At 38.9% G+C, this 23,463-nt stretch overlaps 1 protein-coding gene across 1 annotated transcript in view; it reads left to right on the top strand.

The window, feature by feature from the left end:
* The window catches only part of LRP6 (LDL receptor related protein 6), a 178,613-nt gene that overhangs the window by 70,163 nt on the left and 84,987 nt on the right, over nt 1-23,463 (top strand). The window contains exon 3 of the mRNA XM_081248508.1: nt 3,836-4,033. Within this exon, the coding sequence (XP_081104634.1) occupies nt 3,836-4,033 (198 nt within the window). The remainder of the gene's footprint in view (nt 1-3,835; nt 4,034-23,463) is intronic.

Here is a 23,463-nt window from a genome sequence, read left to right as displayed (position 1 = left end):
TGACATAAACAGCAGTAGCTAAAGCATATATAGAGCTTCTACGTGCTTTGCATATATTAACTGCTTTAATTCTTGCAGAAACCCTATGAAGTAGATCTGTTTTTGAATCCTCATGTTATAAGGAATATGAGGGACAGAGAGGTGAAGTAGCTCCCTCAAGATCATGTGTCTGGGAAGTGGCAGAACTGAGCTCTGAAATCTGTGGTCTAAATCACTGCTACACTATCTTATAATCCAACTTTACCACACTTAAAGGACTTGTAATTATAAATTATACAATTTATAATTGAACAGTTACAACAAAAGAACATTTCTCTGTTATGGTGATATCCGAAATACGACATTCATACCAGTAGGTGGTATGTGGTTGAACATCTTTTATTTTAATAGCTGTGTATTTATTTTGATGTGTATTAATATTTACCTCTTTTAAGGCATCACTTTTTGGCCAGAGACCTAGAAATCATCCTCAGTTCCTGCTCTTCCCTCACTCCTCAAGCCAAGTCCTGTCAGTTTTTCCTTCCCAAATAGCTGTTGGCTTTGCCCTCTGACAATTTCTTTTTTGAATGGAATCTTTAATCCATTTATATTTTAATGTTGTTATTGAGTGTAGTCATGTCTGTCATTTTGTTTTCCTTACGTCTTGTTTTTCTTGTTACTTTGCTTCAACTTAACTGCCTCCATTTTTATTAAGCAGATGTTTTCTAGGGTATCATTTTAATTCCTTTGTTGAATTCTTAACTATAATTTCTTAGATATTTTCTTAGTATTTGTTGTAGGGATTATAATATCTATTTTAATCACAATGGACTTCAGATTAATGCTAATTTAATTCCAATAAAATATGGAAACTTTGCTCCAGTATTGATCTATGTTTTTCCTTGTCCGTTTTGCTTCTGTTGTCATATATTATGTTTCTGTATGTTATAAACATTAATACTGTGTCATAATAATCACTTTAAGCAGTCTTTTTTTTTTTTTTTTTGGCTGCATTGGGTCTTCATTGCTGGGCGCGGGCTTTCTCAAGTTGTGGTGAGCAGGGGCTACTCTTGGTTGCGGTGCACGGGTTTCTCATTGTGCTGGCTTCTCTTGTGGAGCACGGGCTCTAGGCATGTGAGCTTCAGTAGTCATGGCACACGGGCTCAGTAGGTGTGGCTCGCGGGCTGTAGAGCGCAGGCTCAGTAGTTAGTTGTGGCACATGGGCTTAGTTGCTCCGTGGCATGTGGGATCTTCCCGGACCAGGGCTAGAACCCATGTCCACTGCATTGGCAGGTGGATTCTTAACCACTGCGCCACCAGGGAAGTTCATTTTCTAGTCTTTAGTAAGGTTATTTTGTATATAAGACACTTTGGGAACTGGGAAGTCTTGCATTTTTTAAAGACGCTAAGGGAATAACAGAAAAAATGTATAAGCCTTTTATATTAACCTGCATATTACCATTTCTGGTACTCTTGATTTCTTCTTGTGACTTTAGTTTGTGCTGTAACTTGCCTCAATTTTGCTTCCCTTTTCCCTTCTTAATGCTACTATTTCCATATATATAACACCTTTATATGTTACAAGCCCAATAAAACAAGTTTTTAATTACTTTTTTGTGCAGTTGTCTTTTTAATCCACTAAGAGAAGAAAAGGGAAAAATATATTTGTACTGTCTTTTATAATTACCTACATAATTATCTGTATGAGTACTGTTTGCTTCTTCATGTGGATTTGAGTTAACATCTAGGTCACTTCTTTTTTGCCTGAAGAATATCCTTGGTATCTCTTGTAAGGCAGATCTACATGCCACAAATTCTCTCACTTTGTTTATCTGGGAATGTCTTTATTTCACCTTCATTTTGGAAAGATAGTTTTGCTGTATGTAGGATTCTTGGTTGACATTTTAATTTCTTTTAGCACTTTTAGTGTGTCATCCTACTGCTTTCTGCCCTGCATTGTTCTGATAAGAAATCAGCTCTTAGTTATATTGTGGTTTCTTTGCAAGTGATGAGTTGATTTTCTTAGTGCTCTCGATTTCTTTGTCTTTCAACAGTTTAACTGATGTGTATGGTTGTGTATCTCTGGGTTTATCATACTTGGAATTTATTTATTTTATTTTTTTTTTTCTTTTTGCGGTATGCGGGCCTCTCACTCTTGTGGCCTCTCCCGTTGCGGAGCACAGGCTCCGGATGCGCAGGCCCAGCGGCCATGGCTCACGGGCCCAGCCGCTCCGCGGCATATGGGATCCTCCCAGACCGGGGCACGAACCCGTATCCCCTGCATCGGCAGGCGGACTCTCAACCACTGCGCCACCAGGGAAGCCCTACTTGGAATTTATTAAACCTCATGGATGTATGGGCTAGTATTTTAAAAATCAAATTAGGGAAGTTTTTGGTCATGATTTATTTGAAATATCAGAACCAAAGTACAATGATCATATTTAGGAAATTAACATTAGTACATTTCTATTATAGAATTTGACATGCTGTCAAATTTTGCCGGGTTTCCCAATAATGTCTTTGTAGCATCTTCCCCAACTGATCAGTACAGAATCATACACTTTATATAGTTACTGTCTCTCTTTATTTATTTTTCTTTATTTTTTTTGGCTGCGTTGAGTCTTAGTTGCAGCACGTGGGATCTTTTTGTGGAGGCATGTGGGATCTTTTTCATTACCGCGTGGTCTGCTGGAGCTTCTCTCTAGTTGCGGCTTGTGGGTATTCTCTTCTCTAGTGGCACGTGGGCTCTGTAGTTTGTGGCATGTGGGCTTAGTTGCCCCGCAGCATGTGGGATCTTAGTTCCCCGACCAGGGATCGAACCCGCGTCACCTGCATTGGAAGGTGGATTCTTTACCACTGGACCACCAGGGAAGTCCATTACTGTGTCTCTTTATTTTCCTCCTACCTAGCTTAGTTCATCTGCCTTTCTTTGACTTTTATGACATTGATATTTTCAAAGGCAGTTGTTTTGTAGAATGTTGTTTAATTTGGTACTCTCTGTTTCCTTAATAATTTTATTCAGGTTATGCATTTTTGGGCAGAAATAATATGTAAGAGAATATACATAAAAGAGATGGTATGGGGGCTTCCCTGGTGGTGCAGTGGTTAAGAATCTGCCTGCCAATGCAGGAGACATGGGTTCGAGCCCTGGTCCGGGAAGATGCCACATGCCATGGAGCAACTAAGCCCATGCGCCACAACTACTGAGCCTGCACTCTAGAGCCCGCGAGCCACAACTACTGAGCCCGTGTGCCACAACTGCTGAAGCCCATGCACCTAGAGCCTGTGCTCCCAACAAGAGAACCCACCACAATGAGAAGCCCATGCACCACAACAGAGTAGCCCCTGCTCACCACAACCAGAGAATAGCCCGCGTGCAGCAATGAAGACCCAATGCAGCCAAAAATAAAATAAATAAATAAATTTATATATAAAAAAAGATGGAATGTTCTTCCCAGCATATCACATATATGATGCCAGTGTTGTTGATGATGATGATGTTAATTTAGATGATGTGGTTAAGGTGGTGTCCACCAAGTTTATTTTCTCAAAAGTTACCATTTTCCCCTTTGTCATTAATAAGTAATTTGTGGGGAGATACGTTGAGACAGTGTAAGGTATCCTTTTTGCCAAAGAAACTTTGATCAGATGATTCTTGCGTCCTGATGATGCTTGTCTTGAATCAGTTATTACCATCATGGTGGCAAAAAGATAGATGATTAAAATTTCGATAACAGTTTCCAGGAGTTTCAGTTTTAGTGTTCCTGAGAGAGCTTTCTTTATCCAATAGCGATAATTATAAGATACTTGGTGGTTAACCTGCTTATGTCATGGGTTTATTTTTCATGATTTTTAGGTTCATGTACTGGACAGACTGGGGAGAAGTACCAAAGATAGAACGTGCTGGAATGGATGGTTCAAGTCGCTTCATTATAATAAACACTGAAATTTACTGGCCAAATGGACTGACTTTGGATTATGAGGAACGGAAGCTTTATTGGGCAGACGCAAAACTTAATTTCATCCACAGATCAAATCTGGATGGAACAAATCGGTAAGATTGCCTTATAAATTTATTTTTAAACTTTAAGTCAACCCTGTGATATCTTGATGTAGTGATCAAATTATAAAACCTAATTTTATTAAGAAGTGAGCATATTATTGGCTTAACTGTCAAAGGGGAAGAAGAATAGATTTTTAGTTTGCTTTTTAAAAAGGTAACAACATTTCTCATCTATCTTGGTGGCACTTAGAATTTATGGGTTGTATTTTCTCCTTCTTTACTCTGAGCTAATTTAGTTTTGCAGTGGTTCTCAACCAGGGATAGTGCTTCCATTCTCTTCCAGAGTGTTTGGAAATGTGTGGAGAATTTTGGTTAACACCGGGATTGGGAGTACTACTAGCATTTTAGTTCCTGGGGGGCCAGGGATGCTAAACATCCTGTAATGTGCTGGGCACCTAATGTGACAAAGAGTCATCCTGTTCAGACTTACCTACCTCCCAGGTGCTGTTTGTGGAAGCTCATTTGATAAATCTGTAGACCAGGACAGGGTTGGCCAATTTTTTCTGTGCAGGGCCAGATCGTAAATATTTTAGGCTTTGTGGGCCATATCTCTGTTGCAACTATTTACTTCTGCTGTTATGGTGTGAAAGAAGCTATATATAATAGCTAAGGGAATGGGCAAGGTTGTGTTCCAGTAAAACTTTTTTTGAGCCAGTGGACTCTAGTTTGCTGACCCTAGACCAGGAGAAAACCTACTGCATGTATGCTATACCCCAGTATTCACAGAAGACAAAGTTATAGTACATAAACATGGAATTTCTATTCAGATCATGTTCAGATTTAAAAAAAAAATTTTGTTGAAGTATAGTTGATTTACAATGTTGTGTATGTTCAGATTTTTAAAAAATATTTATTTATTTAGGCTGCATGTGGTCTTTCTCTAGTTGTGGCGAGCGGGCTTATCATTGTGGTGGCTTCTCTTGTTGCAGAGCACGGGCTCTAGGCACGTGGGCTTCAGTAGTTGTGGCATGTGGGCTCAGTAGTTGTGGCACACAGGCTTAGTTGCTCCATGGCATGAGGGATCTTCCCGGACCAGGGCTCAAACCTGTGTCCCTAGCATTGGCAGGCCGATTCTTAACCACTGTGCCACCAGGGAAGTCCTGTTCAGATTTTTAAAAACACTTTATATTCTTGTGTTTGGAAGATTATTTAGGTTTCTAGTGGTCTCATTCTAAGACCTCAATAGAAGCAGGGAGCCTTAGGTAGTTGAAGGAATTTTTCAAAGTGTACACATTTGTAACTTATCTGAACTGTGAGTCAGGAATCATTTATAAGTGTTGAAAACCAGGAAAGATTTAAAGAGTATATTAAAGTGAACTTTTTAAAATCATGGAGTGAGAGAATTTTTTGCCTTGTTGCAAAAAAGAATGAAATGACTCACAACAGGATGGTTTAAAAATAATTAGAAATAAGTGTCAAAAAAGTGATAAGTATATGATGAATATAACAACATAATTGCTATGTTTGAACTTCAAATTTGTCTTTGAGAGGGATTCTAGGAAGTGAATATGGCCACTCCGTAGGTTTTTGACTCTGTCGGAATACCCACACAGAAACCAATGGAACAAGATAGCAAGTCTGAATACTTACCGTAAAGTTAACTTCAGGCATCCAGAAATGAAAGCAGGTAAGGGCAGACCACTAACAGCCACAAGACCTCCATAGTATTAGTGTCTGTGCAAGAGTAAGCTGAGAGAGTGAGTAAAGTATTTCACTGAACTTAAAAGCAGGGGACCTCCAAAATAGCCCCAGCTATTTACTAGACAGTGTAGTGGGCTATATTAAGAGCAGTAGCTGAAATGAGAGTGAGGGGTTGCCCACTCCAATATGAGGCAAGTGCAGTGTGTCCGTGGTAAAGACAGAAGAGGATAGAGCAGTCTGGCTCCAGAGAATTCTCAAAACAGACCTGCTAGAGTTCTCTACCAGGATGGCGTACTACAGAATAGAGACAAAGTTGAATAGAATAGCATCAAAATTCGGCACAGTAGGGGCTTCCCTGGTGGCGCAGTGGTTGAGAGTCCGCCTGCCAATGCAGGGGACGTGGGTTCGTGCCCCGGTCCGGGAAGATCTCACTTGCCGCAGAGCGGCTGGGCCCGTGAGCCACGACTGCTGAGCCTGCGCATCCGGTGCCTGTGCTCCGCAACGGGAGAGGCCACAGCAGTGAGAGGCCCGTGTATCGCAAAAAGAAAAAAAAAAAAAAATCGGCACAGTAGGGAAAATTAAGGAATGAAAGGAGAAGGAAAGAGAAGGTTCAGATAAGGATGGGCAGAGGAAGAGCTGGGATATCTCAGAAAGGGAGCTACCATATTTTTTAACATGTGAAAACAGAAGAGTGAATTCTGTAAAGTTAGAAAAACTACGCTGAACATCACTGTGTTCTAAAAGTTCAGGAAAACTAACTTCACATAAATAGAAACATAAAAGTTTCAAGGTATAAAATCCCATTTAAGGTTACTATGAAAAATATCTTATATTTATAACAGTATTTTAAGCTAATAATAACTAAACTTTAAATGCGTACTTAGGGACTTCCCTGGCAGTCCAGTGGTGAAGACTCCACGCTTCCACTGCAGGGGGCTCGGGTTGAATCCCTGGTTGGGGAACTAAGATCCTTCATGCTGTGTGGTGTGGCTAAAAAGAAAAACCAGAAAACAAACAAACAAACAAAAAAACCCGTGTACTTAAACTCTACATTTTTTCTCTGCACATTTAGTGTTTGTGATGTCACAATGCATATCTTTATACCTTGTATATCCATTAACACATTATTATAGTTAGTTATTTTTACTACTTTCGCTTTTAAGTGATTTGCTCACCACCATTACAGCATTAGAATATTCTGAATTAACCCTATATCTATCTTTACCAGTGAGATTTATACTTTCATATGTTTTCCTGTTACTAATTAGCACTCTTGTTTCATCTTGAAGGAAGTACCTTTAACGTTTCTTTTTTTTTTTTTTTTTTTTTTTTTTTGCGGTAGGCGGGCCTCTCACTGCCGTGGCCTCTCCCCCTGCAGAGCACAGGCTCCGGACGCGCAGGCCCAGCAGCCATGGCTCACGGGCCCAGCCGCTCTGCGGCATGTGGGATCTTCCCAGACCGGGGCACGAACCCGTGTCCCCTGCATCGGCAGGCGGACTCTCAACCACTGCGCCACCAGGGAAGCCCTAACGTTTCTTTTAAGGCTGATAACAGTGGTGATGAGCTCCTTCAGCTTTTGCTTGTATGGAAAACTCTTTATCTCTCTTTTCATTCTGAAGGACAGCTTTGCTGGGTAGAGTATTCTTGGTTGGCAGTTTTTTCTTTCAGCACTTTGACTGTATCATGTCACTCCCTTCTGGCCTGCAAGGTTTCTGCTGAAAAATCTACTGATAATCTTATGGGGGTTCCCTTGTGTGAGACAGCTGTTTTTCTCTTGCTACTTTCAAGACTCTCTCCTTGTCTTTAACTTCTGACATTTTATTTATAATGTGTCTTGGTGTGGGTCCTTTTGGATTCATCTTTTTTGGAAGTTTCTGGGCTTCCTGGATCTGGATGTCTGTTTATTTCCCCAGGTTGGGGAAGTTTTCAGCCATTATTTTGGGATAAGCTTTCTTCTCCTTTCTTTCTATCCTCTCCTTCGGGGACCACTGTCATGCAAATAGCAGTCCACTTGATGGTGTCTCATGAGTCCCTTAAGCTATTTTCACTTTCTTTTATTGTTTTTTCTTTTTGCTTCTCTGACTGTATGAATTCTACTGCCCTGTCTTTGAGTATGCTGACCCTTTCTTCCGCTTGATTTAGTGTACTCTTGTACCCCTCTATTGAATTCTTTATTTCAGTTACTGCTTTCTTTGGCTCTCTGATTTCTGTTTGGTACTTTGTTCTCTTTTTATTTTTGTTGTTGTTGTTGAAATTCTCACTTTGTTCATGCATTGTTCTCCTGACGTCAGTGAGCACATTTATGATTGTTGTTTTGAACTCTTAATCACGGAAATTATGTATCTTTGTTTCATTATGAAGTCTGTTTCTGGAGGGTTTTTTTTGGTTTGTTTGTTTGAAACATATTCCCTTGTTTCTTCATTTTCCTTGACTCTCTGTGTTGGTTTCTGTGCATTAGATAAAACAGCCACCTCTCCCAGTCTTGACAGAGGAGTCTTGTGTAGGATATGAACCTTAGCATTCAGCTTGGTGTGAGCTCTTGGTTGTCTCTCAAACCTTTGTGATTGTCCAAGCTGCCTTCTTTGTTCTTCTTGCTCCCAGTAGTTGAGTGTGTGCCAGGATTTGTCAAGGGTTCCATAGAGGAGGATTGCAGTCGGTACCTAGGTGAAGGCTGTTTGGAAGTCAGACCCCCAGGCAGCAGGGAATATACATGTAGTTTGAGCCCTTCTATGGAGAATCTTGGAGATAGGCCTTTTTTGCCTGCTCCTTCTGCTCTGGACCCAGCTTATAGCTGTGAAAGAGGTTCCTCCTGTACCCATTAAAAACTGCTTCATTGTTTGCCATAGTCCTGTGGGATTTGTCAGTGCAAGCCCTGTTGACTTTCAAAGCCAGGCAAGCCAGGGGCCCATTTCTTGAGTGGCATCCATGAAATCTGGGGTACCAGATGTGTGTACAAGCTGATTCTGTGTGGAAATACTGGAGATTTGGAGTGGGCTAGTGGGAGAAGGCAGAGGCGGTATCTGCTGGCTTCCCTGATCTCCTAGGAGGATTGCAGTTAGCCCCTGGATGTCTGCCAAGTTAGGAGCCTGAGCATTAGACAGCAGCTTTTAAAGTATGAAAATAGACCTCTTTTAGGGAAAGACTGGGAGATGAGCAATTCTGACTGCTCCCTCTGTGCTGAGCTCTGCTGGGCTCAACGTCTTATGTAAGATTACTATTAGGTAATCGAAAACAAAAACCTATCATAGATATACAAAAGATTAATAGAAAAATCATCAAATCACAAAGAGAGGAAGAGAAGAAGAGAAGAAGGGAACAATTGAAATACAAAACAGCCAGACAGCAACAAAATGGCAATAAGAAGCCTATACCTATCAATAATTACTTTATATGGAAATGGACTATATTCTGCAATGAAAACATGTAGAGTAGCTGAATGGATAAAACACAAGACTCACTGTATGTTGCCTGCAAGAGACTCACTTCAGCCTTAAGGAAACACACACTTTGAAAGTAAAGGGATAGAAAAATGTATTCCATATGGATGGAAACTGAAAGAAAGCAGGGAAGCTATACTTATATGAAACAAAATAGATTCTAAGCTGCAGACTGTAACAAGAGACAAAAAAAGGTCATTATATAATGATAATGGAGTCAGTCGAAGAAGATATAATTTTGTTTATACACCCAACATAGGAGCACCTCCATATGTGATGCAAATATTAACAGGCCTGGAGAGAGTAATAGACAACAATACAACAATAGTAGGGACTTCAGTACCCCACTTTCAGTAGTGGATAGATCACCCAGGCAAAAATCAGTAAGCAAATATTGGACTTAAACTACATATTAGAGTAGTCCACTAGGTGGACTTAAGAGATGTTTAAAAACATTCCATCTAACAGCTCCAGAATACACATTCTTCTAGAGCACACGTGGAACACTCTGGAGAATAGATTATATGTTAGGCCACAAAGAAACTCTTAATAAATTTAAGAAGGTTGAAATCATAACAGGTATCTTTTCTGACCACAGTGGTATGAAACTAGAAATCAGTTACAAGAAGAAAACTGGAAAATTATCACCTCATACCTGTTAGAGTGGCTTTTTTCAAAAAGACAAGAAATAACAAGTGTTGGTGAGGATGCAAAGAAAAGGGAACCCTTTTGCACTGTTGATGGGAATGTAAATTGGTGCAGCCACTGGGGAAAACAGTGTAGAAGTTCCTCAAAGAATTAAAAATAGAACTACCATATGATCCAGCCATTCCACTTCTAGGTATATTAAGAAAACAAAAACACTTAACTTGAAAAGATACATACACCCCTATGTTCACTGCAACATTATTTACAATCACCAAGATAAGGAAACAACCCAAGTGTCCATTGATGGTTGGATGGCTAAAGAAGATGTAGTATATATGTACAATGGAATATTATTCAGCCATAAAAAAGAATGAAGTATTGCTATTTGTGACAACATGAATGTATCTTGAAGGCATCATGCTAAGTGAAATAAGTCAGACAGAGAAAGAAATACCATATGATCTCACTTACATGTTGAATCTAAACAACAAACGAACAAAAAACCAAGCTCATAGATACAGAGAACAGATTGGTGGTTGCCATAGGCAGGGTATGGGGGTTAGTGAAATGGTTGAAGGGAGTCAAAAAATACAAACTTCCAGTTATAAAATAAGTAGGTCCTGGGGATGTAATACACAGCATTGTGACTATAGTTAATAATACTGTTTTACATATTTGAAAGTTACTAAAAGAGTAAATCTCAAAGGTTCTCATCACAAGAAAAAAATTATGTACTTTGTATGACAATGGACATTAACTAGACATGTGATCGTTATATGTTATATACCAATATCAAATCATTATGTTGTAAACCTGAAGCTAATATTATGTTGTATGTCAGTTATACCTCAATTAACAAGAGAAGAAAATTGGAAAATTCACAGATACATGGGGATTAAACAGGATTCTCCTGAACAACCTGTGGTTGAAGGAGAATGTCAGAAGGGAAATCAAAAATATCTGGAGACAAATAAAAATTGAAATACAACCTACCAAAACTTATGGGATGCAGGAAAAGGAAGTTCTAAAAATGAAATAGAGACTAAAAAGACAATAGAAAAGATCAGTGAAAGCAAGAGCTGTCTTTTTTGAAAAGACAAACAAAATAGACAAACCTTTAGCTAGACTTAATAAGAAATAGAGAAGACAGAAATAAAATCAGAAGGATGAGACATTCAACTGATACTACATAAAGAGAAAAGGATCATAAGAGACTACTGTAAACAATTACATGCCATCAAATTGAACAGCCTAGAAGAAATGGATCATGACTGAATCATGAAGAAATAGAAAATCTGAGCAAACCAGTTACTTATAAGGAGATTAAATCAGTAATCAAAAACTTCCCAGGGCTTCCCTGGTGGCGCAGTGGTTGAGAGTCCGCCTGCCGATGTAGGGCATGTGGGTTCGTGCCCCAGTCTGGGAGGATCCTACATACCGTGGAGTGGCTGGGCTCGTGAGCCATGGCTGCTGAGCCTGCACGTCCGGAGCCTGTGCTCCGCAACAGGAGAGGCCACAACAGCGAGAGGCCCACATACCGCAAAAAAAAAACACAACTTCCCAAAAAACAAAAGTTCAGAACCAGAAGGCTTCACTGGTGAATTCTACCAGACATTTGAAAAAGAATTAGTACCAGTCCTTCTCAAAGTCCCCCAAAAAATAGAAGAGGAGGGAACTCTTAACAAACTCATTTTAAGTGGCTAGTATTACCTTGATACCAAACCAAACAAGAAGCCTACAAGAAAAGAAAATTACAGGCAATATTCCTAATGAGTATAGACGCAAAGATCCTCAACAAAATACCAGCAAACTGAATTCAGCGGCACATTAAAAGGATCATATACCATCATCAAGTGGAGTTTATTCCAGGGATACAAGGATGGTTCAGTATATGCAAATCAATCAGTGTGATTCAGCACATTAACAAAATGAAGGGTAAAAGAGATGTGATGATTGTGTGATCATCTCAATAGGTGCAGAAAAAGCATGTGACAAAATTCAGCATCCATTCATGATTAACTCTCAACGAAGTAGGTATAGAGGGAACATACCTCAACACAGTGAAAGCTATATATGACAGACCCACAGCTAATATATTCAAAAGAGGAAAACTGAAAGTTTTTCCTCTAAGGTAAAAAAAAGACAAGGATGTCCACTCTTGCCACTTTTATTCAGCATAGTACTGGAGGTCCTAGCCAGAGCAGTTAGGCAAGGAAAAGAAGAAAAGGCATCTCAATAAAAAGGAAGAAGTAAAGCTGTATTTGCAGATGATCTGATGTTATATATAGAAAATTCTAGAAACCACCACAAAACTGTTAGAACTAAAAACAAATTCAGTAACATTGCAGGATACAAAATCAGTATACAACAGCAGGTATGTTCCTGTATGCTAATAATAAACTGTCAGCAAAATTAAGAAAATCTTATTTACTATATCATCAAAAAGAATAAAATACCTAATATTAAGTTTAACCAAGGAGGTAAAAGACCTGTACACTGAAAACTATGACACTGATGAAAGAAATTGAAGAAGACACAAATAAATTGAAAGATATTTTATACTCAGATTAGAAAAATTAATATGTTAAAACGTCTATACTACCCAAAGCCATCTACAGATGCAGTGCAGTCCATATCCAAGTTCCAGTGTCATTTTTCACAGAAGTAGAACAAACAATTCTAAAATTTGTGTGCAATTACAAAAGACCACAAAGAGCCAATGGAATCTTGAGAAAGAATAAAGCTGGAGGCATCATATTTTCTAACTTAAAACTGTATTACAAAGCTGTAGTAATCAAAATGGTATGGTATTGGCATAAAAACAGACACATAGATCAGTGCAACAGAATAGAGAGCCCAGAAACAAACCCATGCATAATTGGTTAATCAATTTATGACAGAGGAGCCAGAATATCCTGTGGGGAAAGGATAGTGTTTTCAATAAATGGTTTCGGAAAACAGGATATCCACATGCAAAAGGATGAAACTAGATCCCTATCTTATACCACACACAAAATCAACTCAAAGTGGCTTAAAAACTCCAGTATAAGACCTGAAACTAGTTTTTGTTTTCCTCTTTGATTTCTACAGTGATCTCTTGGTTATTTAGTAACGTACTGTTTAGCCTCCATGTGTTTCTGTTTTTTACGTTTTTTTCCCTGTAATTCATTTCTAATCTCATAGTGCTGTGGTCAGAAAAGATGCTTGATACGATTTCAATTTTCTTAAGTTTAATGAGGCTTGATTTGTGACCCAAGATGTGATCTATCCTGGAGAATGTTCCATGCGCACTTGAGAAGAAAGTGTAATCTGCAGTTTTTGCATGCAATGTCCTATAAATATTAATTAAATCTATCTGGTCTGTTGTGTCATTTAAAGCTTCTGTTTCCTTATTTACTTTCATTTTGGATGATCTGTCCATTGGTGTAAGTGAAGTGTTAAAGTCCCCCACTATTATTGTGTTAGTGTCAATTTCCTCTTTTATAGATGTTAGCAGTTGCCTTATGTATTGAGGTGCTCCTATGTTGGGTGCATACATATTTATAATTGTTATATCTTCTTCTTGGATTGATCCCTTGATCATTATGTCGTGTCCTTCCTTGTCTCTTGTAACATTCTTTATTTTAAAGTCTATTTTATCTGATATGAGTATTGCTACTCCACCTTTCTTTTGATTTCCATTTGCATGGAATATCTTTTGCCATCTCCTCACTTTCAGTCTGTATGTGTCCCTAGGTCTGAAGGGGGTCTCTTGTAGACAGCGTATATATGGGTCTTATTTTTTTTTTTTTTTTTTTTTGCGGTATGCGGGCCTCTCCCGTTGCGGAGCACAGGCTCCGGACGCGCAGGCTCAGCGGCCATGGCTCACGGGCCCAGCCGCTCTGCGGCATGTGGGATCTTCCCGGACCGGGGCACGAACCTGTGTCCCCTGCATCGGCAGGCGGACTCTCAAGCACTGCGCCACCAGGGAAGCCCGGGTCTTATTTTTGTATCCATTCAGTGAGCCTGTGTCTTTTGGTTGGAGCATTTAATACATTCACATTTCAGGTAATTATCAATATGTATGTTCCTGCGATCATTTTCTTAATTGTTTTGGGTTTGTTTTTGTAGGTCCTTTTCTTCTCTTGTGTTTCCCACTTAGAGAAGTTCCTTTAGCATTTGTTGTAGAGCTGGTTTGGTGGTGCTGAATTCTCTTAGCTTTTGCTTGTCTGTAAAGCTTTTGATTTCTCCATCAAATCTGAATGAGATCCTTGCCAGGTAGAGTAATCTTGGTTGTAGTTTCTTCCATTTCATCACTTTAAGTATATCATGCCACTCCCTTCTGGCTTGTAGTGTTTCTGCTGAGAAATCAGCTGTTAACCTTATGGGAGTTCCCTTGTATGTTATTTGTCGTTTTTCCCTTGCTGCTTTCAGTAATTTTTCTTTGTCTTTAATTTTTGCCAATTTGATTACTATGTGTCTTGGTGTGTTTCTCCTTGGGTTTATCCTGTATGGGACTCTCTGTGGTTCCTGGACTTGGGTGGCTATTTCCTTTCCCATGTTAGGGAAGTTTTCGACTATAATCTCTTCAGATATTTTCTCGGGTCCTTTCTCTCTCTCTTCTCCTTCTGGGACCCCTGTAATGCAAATGTTGTTGCGTTTAATGTTGTCCCAGATGTCTCTTAGGCTGTCTTCATTTCTTTTCATTCTTTTTTCTTTATTCTGTTCTGCAGCAGTGAATTCAGCCATTCTGTCTTCCAGGTCACTTATCCGTTCTTCTGCCTCAGTTATTCTGGTATTCATTTCTTCTAGTGTAGTTTTCATTTCAGTTATTGTATTGTTCATCTCTGTTTGTTCTTTAATTCTTCTAGGCCTTTGTTAAACATTTCTTGCATCTTCTCAATCTCTGCCTCCATTCTTTTTCCAAGGTCCTGGATCATCTTCACTATCATTATTCTGAATTCTTTTTCTGGAAGGTTGCCTATCACCACTTCATTTAGTTGTTTTTGTTGGGTTTTATCTTGTTCCTTCATCTGGTACCTAGCCCTCTGCCTTTTCATCTTGTTTATCTTTCTGTGAGTGTGGTTTTTGTTCCACAGGCTGCAGGATTGTAGTTCTTGCTTCTACTGTCTGCCCTCTGGTGGATGAGGCTATCTAAGAGGCTTGTGCTAGTTTTCTGATGGGAGGGACTGGTGGTGGGTAGAGCTGACTGTTGGTTTGCTGGGCAGAGCTCAGTAAAACTGTAATCTGCTTGACTGCTGATGGGTGGGGCTGGGTTCCCTCCCTGTTGGTTGTTTAGCCTGAGGCAGCCCAACACTGGAGCCTACCCGGGCTTTTGGTGGGGCTAATGGCAGCCTCTGGGAGGGCTCATGCCAAGAAGTACTTCCCAGAACTTCTGCTGCCAGTGTCCTTGTCCCCGCCTCTTCAGGAGACCCTCCAAGGCTAGCAGGTAGGTCTGGTTCAGTCTCCCCTGGAGTCACTTCTCCTTCCTCTGGGTCCCGAAGCACACACTACTTTGTGTGTGTCCTCCAAGAGTGGGGTCTCTGTTTCCCCCAGTCCTGTTCAAATCCCACTAGGCTTCAAAATCTGATTCTCTAGGAATTCCTCCTCCCGTTGCCGGACCCCCAGGTTGGGAAGCCTGACGTGGGGCTCAGAACCTTCACTCCAGTGGGTGGACTTCTGTGCTATAAGTGTTCTCCAGTCTGTGAGTCACCCACCCAGCAGTTATGGGATTTGATTTTACTGTGATTGTGCTCCTCCTTCCGTGTCATTGTGGCTTATCCTTTGTCTTTTGATGTGGGGTATCTTTTTTGCTTAGTTCTAGTGTCTTCCTGTCGATGATTGTCCAGCAGCTAGTTGTGATTCTGGTGTTCTCACAAGAGGGAGTGAAAGCACGTCCTTCTACTCCGCCATCTTGGTTCCTAGTCCCCAGTTCATTACTTGGAATGTTGGTAATAAAGAGAAGCAATTTATCTTCTCTTTTGTATATGAATCTACCAGTAGCTAACAAAGTAGTAGATATGAGAAAGTTATTCCAGCTAATAAGTGAAAGAAATAATATAATTAGAATATCAGCATTTTATAACTTCCAGTGAACTATTAGATCTAGGCATTGAACATCAATGGCTGCTAACATCACAAGGAAAAGAACAGACACTGCCACCTGAAGGAAGAAAAGAGCATCCTCTTTCATTTTGCCAAAAGGGTCAATTCATCAGGAATCTGATGAAACTTGGAATTTGCAGGAAATTTGTGGGAGAAATAAAGGAAAGAGAAACATCTTGAACTGCACCATGAGTATGCATCAGCAGATTCAGCCATACAGGTCACACATCCCAGGTCCTTGAACAGATAAACTGCAAAGAATGATGAGGGAACCTGTAGATTAAAACAGGCTTAGAAAAGAAACTTAGGGTTACTAAAGGCAAAGGGCGGGAGTAAGGATAAATTAGGAGTTTGGGATTAAAACATACATATTACTTTATATAAAATAGATAACCAGCAATGACCTACTGTATAGCGTAGGGAACTATACTCAATATTTTGTAATAACCTATGATAGGAAAGAATCTTAAGATATATATAAAACTGAATCACTTTGCTGTACACCCGAAACTAACACAGCATTGTAAATCAACTGTATTTATATTTCATTTTAAAAAGAGACTGAAAAGACAGTGTGAGCGGAGGGATGAATAGGCACAGAGGATTTACATTTAAAACGGTGAAAATACTTTGTATGAAACTATAATGATTCGTACATTACTCCAGACCCATAGAATGTACACCACCAAGAGTGATCTTTAAGGGTAAACTGTGGACTTTGGGTATGATGACTTTGCACTTGATTTCAAGGCTTCCCATAAAGCCAGAGTAGTTAAAACAGTGAGATACTAAATCTGAGCATAGATAGGTATCAGTGGGACAAAATAGGGTTCAGAAACTAGTGTACTAGTGTATATATGGTTAGTTGACTTTAACATAAGTATCAAGGATGTAAATATGCTCTTTTAACCTGCCTTGACAGGTACTGAAGTAAAATAATAAACTTTAAAAACTGGGAGGAATATAAAAGCCCTTTCTGTGAAAAAATTTAAATTCCTGATTAGTAGAGTCAGGTTTTCAAGTTAAGCTTATTAAAGTTATTATTAAGCTTATTAAAGAATGCTTTGGTTTGTCAGTGTTCCTGTTCAGCAGCAACTGGAAATGTGAGGAGTGGTTGGAGGCAAGTGTAGAGAGATGGCTAGGAGCCAGATCCAGCTGGGTCTAGTATTGTAAGATGCGGCATTTGAATTTTAGCCTGAAGTTATTGAGAGTCATTGGAAATTTTCAAGTGGCAAATTGATGCGGATGGATTTGCCTTTGAAATACCTTTGGTAGTTGTGTAGAAAATGGTTTGAAGACTAATTATTTCACTTCCATAAGTCTTCTAATTAATCGTCATGGTTCTCCAGTAAAGTACAGACTCTTCACTATAACTTACATGATCTAATTTATTTACCTCGTTTTAGACAAGTATTCTCACCACTTCCTCCCTTGCCTACTATGCCCCAATCCTAACAAACCACTTGCAGCTCCCTGATGGTGTCTATGATGACTCCTAGGTTTCTGCTTTTAATGGCTAGTTTGATGGAAGTGCCATTCAGTGAGACAGAAGATTCAGGAAAGGAGGATATATTCTTTTTCCTTTCTTTACTTCTTTCTTTCTTTTTTTGATGTAGAAAGAGAATGAGATTGAATTCAGCTTTGGACATGTTTGCGTTTGCATTTGAGTTGCTTACGGAAAACTATGGTGATAAAGTCTGGGGAGCTTTGGATATATGAGCCTGCAGCTCAGCAGAGCGGTCTCAGAGGGTGATTTTGATTCATAGCCATTATCAAGTTAATGGTTATTAAAGCCATGGACTATACTATAAACATAGGGGAATTTTACATCAGTGCTAGAGACTTAGGCAAAGATAACAACCACATACCAGAAACCTTGAAGAATTTCTTAAAGACTGAAGGATGTCCCAGTCTGACTGAGCTGTTGAATGATCAGGCAAATCAACATGGTTGGTCACCTACTGAGTTTGTGAAGAATCTGCTTCCCAAAGAAGCAAATTGAAGAGATTTACCCACATAAACAATCATAACCACAACTCTAGAGAAGGAGGGCTGAAAGGTGAGGGTCGAGAGGGAGGTAGGATAAGGTGGAAGGTAGGCCTCATCTGGATTCTGTTAGCACCTCTGGGAAATACACCAGGCACTAAAGGACACGTACCTTATGACAACCATACTTGACATGATTGAGCATCTTAGGCAAACATCAGAGGTGTAGTTAAAGCTGGCTCTGAATGAGTACAGTGGTGCCAGAGAATAAGCAGGGTCATGATATCAGCAGACTTCTTGGTGCTACCAGAAACATGCAAAAGAAACAGGAATATGCTGCTATTATTGCTAGCTTCAGATCCCACCGCCCTGTCCTCTGCACAGTATAATTTGATTTCCAAATTAAAATGAAGTTGTGATAAATCAGAAATGTATTTGCCTTCTCCCTTCTTGAGCCGAAAGCTTGGACCAAGAATTTTCAGGCTGCAACAGAATTAATCTCAACTTCCAATAATGTACAGTCTTCCCTCTGAAAGCCCTCCCTCCCTGTTAGAAAAAAACAACAGGGCACATAAGAAGATACTACAGTTCAAATGAATGATCCATGTTAAAGAATCAGAACAATGTCTTCCTGTAATTTCCTGTAAAATGTAGGATAAAAAATTATAGAAGTTCAAGAAGACACAGCATGTATGAAGACAGAGTAAATAGTATGAAAGAATGCATTAAAGACTGATGAAGACAGAATGATAATAAAGAGCATGATTGTTCAATTTAAAAGTTTAAGCAAAAAAAAAAAGTTTGAGCAGCATCAACCAGATAAATGACTGAAAAAAAAAATAAGTGAAATGGAAGGTAACCTTGAGAATTCTCCCACAAATTGTAGAAGTAGGGATGAAAACAATGGAATAAAAAGATCTGAGACATGGAGGTTGATCTAAGAGTTGTTCTGTTACTGCAACAGGAAGACATTATTATTAGATATGCAAGGAGTCAAAATATGCCATTTATATCACTCTTTCTGAAAAAGTTACTTGCTATACTTCAGAAGACTGATAGAGATGAAGTACAATGTAGAGCTCGAGTGAGGATATCGTATAATTAAATATTTGTGAAGAATGAAACCAGTTAAACATGGAGTTAAATCTAGTAATTACTGTTAAAGTACTTTTAAAACTTAATGTAACCGTGAGATATTTTGATCTCTCAAATACAAATGATAAAATGAAAGCATGTAATAGAGATCTAAAATTCCAGGTTTCATCAATTAAAAAATGAGACATGGTAGGCACTTCCCTGGTGGCGCAGTGGTTAAGAATCCGCCTGCCAGTGCAGGGGACACAGGTTCAAACCCTGATCTGGGAAGATCCCACATGCCGTGGAGCAACTAAGCCTGTGCGCCACAGCTACTGAGCCTGCGCTCTAGAGCCCAAGAGCCACAACTACTGAAGCCCGTGTGCCTAGAGCCCATGCTCTGCAAGAAGGGAAGCCACCGCAGTGAGAAGCACGCGCACCGCAATGAAGAGTAGCCCTGCTCGCTGCAACTAGAGAAAGCCTGCATGCAGCAACAAAGACCCAATGCGCCAAAAAATAAATAAATAAATAAATTTATTTTTTAAAAAAGAGAGATGGTAGTGGGATGGTTAGATGAGGAAGAAGAGCATGTTGACTTCTTACCTTGCACATGGGAGTGTCAGTAGATGCTGTCTTACTCTTGAAGTTTATTGTCTAAAGTAGGATCACATATGATTTTAAAACATAAAGATAATAAAATTGAATAAAACAGTTTGTATAGCTTCCAAATCCCTAGAGGCATTTTAAAAAGCGTATAAATCCAGTCTAGTAGGAAAAGTCCATGAAAAAATGGAGAGGTGGAGTATAAGGAAGAATAAAAAATGGAAGTTATAAGAAAAGAGTAAGGTCGAACAGCTATGCTGTTAAATATAAATGGAAGAAACAATCTGAATGTTGAACAATATTTTTTATAAACTTCCCTATTGTGAAATATTTAAGTTGTATTTTTTTACTTGTATAAATACTGATGGAATAAAGAGGAGCCTATATGAATCTGCATTTTTGATTACATCTTTAGAATTCATTACAAGAAGTAGGATTTGTATGTCAAGGTGCAGAGTTTTAAGGCCATTTTTTTTTTATATAATGGAATGATTTTACTAATTTCCACTGTCACACACAGTATATTTCTGCATATCTAACCTACCTTTTTTTTAATGTTAAGTTTAGCTAAGAAAAGATAATTTCATCCTTTTTGAAATTTAAAAATATATTTTATTTGTATTTGCATTTTTTTCTTTACTAGTTAGAGTGAATATTTTCCATAGTGTTAATTATAGTGGATTCTCATTATTCATGGTAGTTAATTTTATAAAGTTGTTGTGAACATGGAAATATAGTGAGCCCTGAACCATTGCTCTAAGGAGAAATACAGAATTAGTTTCCTGCTAGACCGTTGTCAAAAAATTTTCGTCAACTGATCATTACATAATTTCTAAAATATATGTTTATGTTTAAAAACACCTTATTTAATGTATAATGTTGAATGTTGGCAATATGGGTTTTTAAATTATAGCACAGCCATTCAGTGCAGTGTTATATAGCCTTTAAAATTAATGTGAAAGCAATATTTAATAATATGTTGAAAATCTTTACATTGTGAAATGAAGATGGGTCATTATGATACAGTAAATGCTGTGCATTTACAAAAGTTCACTTTTGTAAAAAAAATACAGTCAGGGGCTTCCCTGGTGGCGCAGTGGTTGAGAGTCCGCCTGCCGATGCAGGGAACATGGGTTCGTGCCCCGGTCCGGGAAGGTCCCACATGCCGCGGGGCGGCTGGGCCCGTGAGCCATGGCCGTTGAGCCTGTGCGTCCGGAGCCTGTGCTCCGCAACGGGAGACGCCACAACAGTGAGGGGCCCGCGTACCGCAAAAAAAAAACCAGTCAGATATTGTTTAAATAAGATGAGAGGATGAGTTGGAGTCTTTCACAATACATAAATTAACCATTTTTTCTCAGGGCATATTAACAGTTATTAAGATGCAACAAGGACCCTGGGACCTGCTGCATATATACCCAGTGAAGAAGCTCAGTAATTGTAGGTGGTAAATATGCTCTTTATTCCTGGTTTGGTGCAGGCGCCTCAGTTGTTTCTTGGTTTGGCTCAGCTGTTTTCCTTCGTCCTGTTGGGGGCTACGTTTTAGAACTAATGAATTTTTACTAGATTATTAATTCTAAATTCTAGTTGGTTTCCTGTTACGTCTTAGTTGGTTTCATGCTGCACCTTAACTGTTTATAAAAGAAACCAGGTTTTCCGTTCCTTGATCATTGGAAATTGCTTGTATTTGTGTATATGATGTACATATTGTACCCATGCACATAATAAAGGACTAGAAAGATATACTTTCTATTTCCACATTTTTCATAGTCAACATATGTGTATTCTTTATATTATCAGGAGAAAGTAATTACTTTGGAAAAAGTAAATGCCAGATTTTGCCGACATGGTTTAGGTCTCTTCATGCTTCTCTTTTGCCTCTGCTCCAGATACATTATTAACTTTACTTCAGTCTGTCCTGCCTGTAATCTTCTTGAATACAGTGTAGCTCAGTCTTCCTTCACATGAGGCTCAGGTGTTTAAGACACTATTCAGGTTAATTGCCCATTTTTAAATTGGGTTATTTTATTATTGAATTGTAAGAATTTTATGTATTCTAGATAACAAGTTCTTCATTGGATATATTATTTAGAAATAAAGTTCAAATTATTAGTTTTTGCTTTTGTTAAAGGTGGTTTTGATGTACTAAGAAATCTTTGCCTAACCCAAAGTCAAAAAGATTGACACTTATGTTTTCTTCTAAGAGTTTTATTGTTTTAATTCCTAACATTTAGATCTATGATCCATTTTGTGTATGATGTCTTACACTCTTTTATTAATTTATTTCCAAGTATTTGGTGTTTTTTATGGTGTTGTGAATGAATTATTTAATAAATTTCCATTTTTCTGTTTTCTCAGCACCATTTATTAAAGAAATTATCTTTTCTCCATTGTATATTCTTGGCTCCCTTGTTAAATATTAGTTGACTGTATCACTTTTTGTATTTTTCATTGCTAGTCTTTAGATATCAATTTATTTCTGTATATTGATCTTGTATCCTGCAACCTTGTTGAATTAATTACATCTGTGAGGCTTTTTTCTTTGAAATTCTTCAGTATTCTCTGCATACAGAATCGTGTCATCTGTGAATAATGACAGTTTTACTTCTTCCTTTCCCATCTGGATGCCTTTTATTCTTACTTGATAGTACTCACTAGGTCTTAGGCTGAATAGAAGACATCCTTGCCTTGTTCGTGATCTTTGGGGAAAATCATTAAAAAATTTTTTTTCTTTTTTTGCCGTTGAGCAGGATCTTAGCTATAGGTTTTCTGTAGAGACCTTTTAAATCAGGTTTAGGAAGTTCTCATCTATTCCTAGTATCTTCAGTTTTTACCATGATTGCGTATTGGATTTCGTCCAGTACTTTTTCTGCATCTGTTGAGATGATCATGGGGTTTTGTTTTTTATACACATGGTGCATTTCATTAATTGATTTTCAGTTGTTTAGCCAATCTTGCATTCTTGGAATATATCTCACTTGGTCATGTTTTAGAATCCTTTTTATTTATTTCTTTTTTTAAAAATAATATTTAAAAAAATTTATTTTGGGCTGTGTTGGGTCTTTGTTGCCACACGTGGGCTTTCTCCAGTTGTGGCGAGCGGAGGCTACTCTTCACTGCCGTGCGCAGGCTTCTCATTGCGGTGGCTTCTCGTTGCGGAGCATGGGCTCTAGGCATGCGGGCTTCAGTAGTTGTGGCATGTGGGCTCAGTAGTTGTGGCTCATGGGCTTAGTTGCTCCATGGCACGTGGGATCTTCCTGGACCAGGGCTTGAAGCTGTGTCCCCTGCATTGGCAGGCGGATTCTTAACCACTGTGCCACCAGGGAAGCCGTAGAATCCTTTTTAGATGTTTCTGGATTCAGTTTGCTAATATTCTGTTGAGGATTTTTATGTGTTTATTCATGAGAAATTGGTCTGTAGTTTATTTTCCTTGTGCTGTCTGGCTGGTTCGTATCAGTGTAATACGAGCCTCATAGAATGAGTTGGGAAGTGTTCCCTCTTCCTCTATTTTCTGGAAGAATATGTGATGGATTGATATTATTTCTTCTGCAATTTTTTTTTTTTTTTTTTTTTTTTGTGGTACGCGGGCCTCTCACTGTTGTGGTCTCTCCTGTTGCAGAGCACAGGCTCCGGACACACAGGCTCAGCAGCCATGGCTCACGGGCCTAGCTGCTCCGCGGCATGTGGGATCTTCCTGGCCTGGGGCACGAACCCGTGTTCCCTGCATCGGCAGGCGGACTCTCAACCACTGTGCCACCAGGGAAGCCTTCTTCTGCAAATATTTAATAGGAGTCATGAATGAAGCTATCTGGGCCTGGGGATTTCTTTATGGAAAGATTTTAAATTATTAAGTCAATTTCTTTAATTGTTCTAGGTCTTTACATTTAATTTCTTCTTGAGTGAGTTTTGGTAATTTGTTTGTTTCTAGGAATGTTTCCGTTTCATCTAAGT

This window comes from Mesoplodon bidens (assembly GCF_964165515.1).
Source record: "Mesoplodon bidens genome assembly, chromosome: 11".
NCBI lineage: Eukaryota > Metazoa > Chordata > Mammalia > Artiodactyla > Ziphiidae > Mesoplodon > Mesoplodon bidens.
Note: the sequence above shows the minus strand (reverse complement) of the source record. Positions and strands in the feature narration are given on the sequence as shown.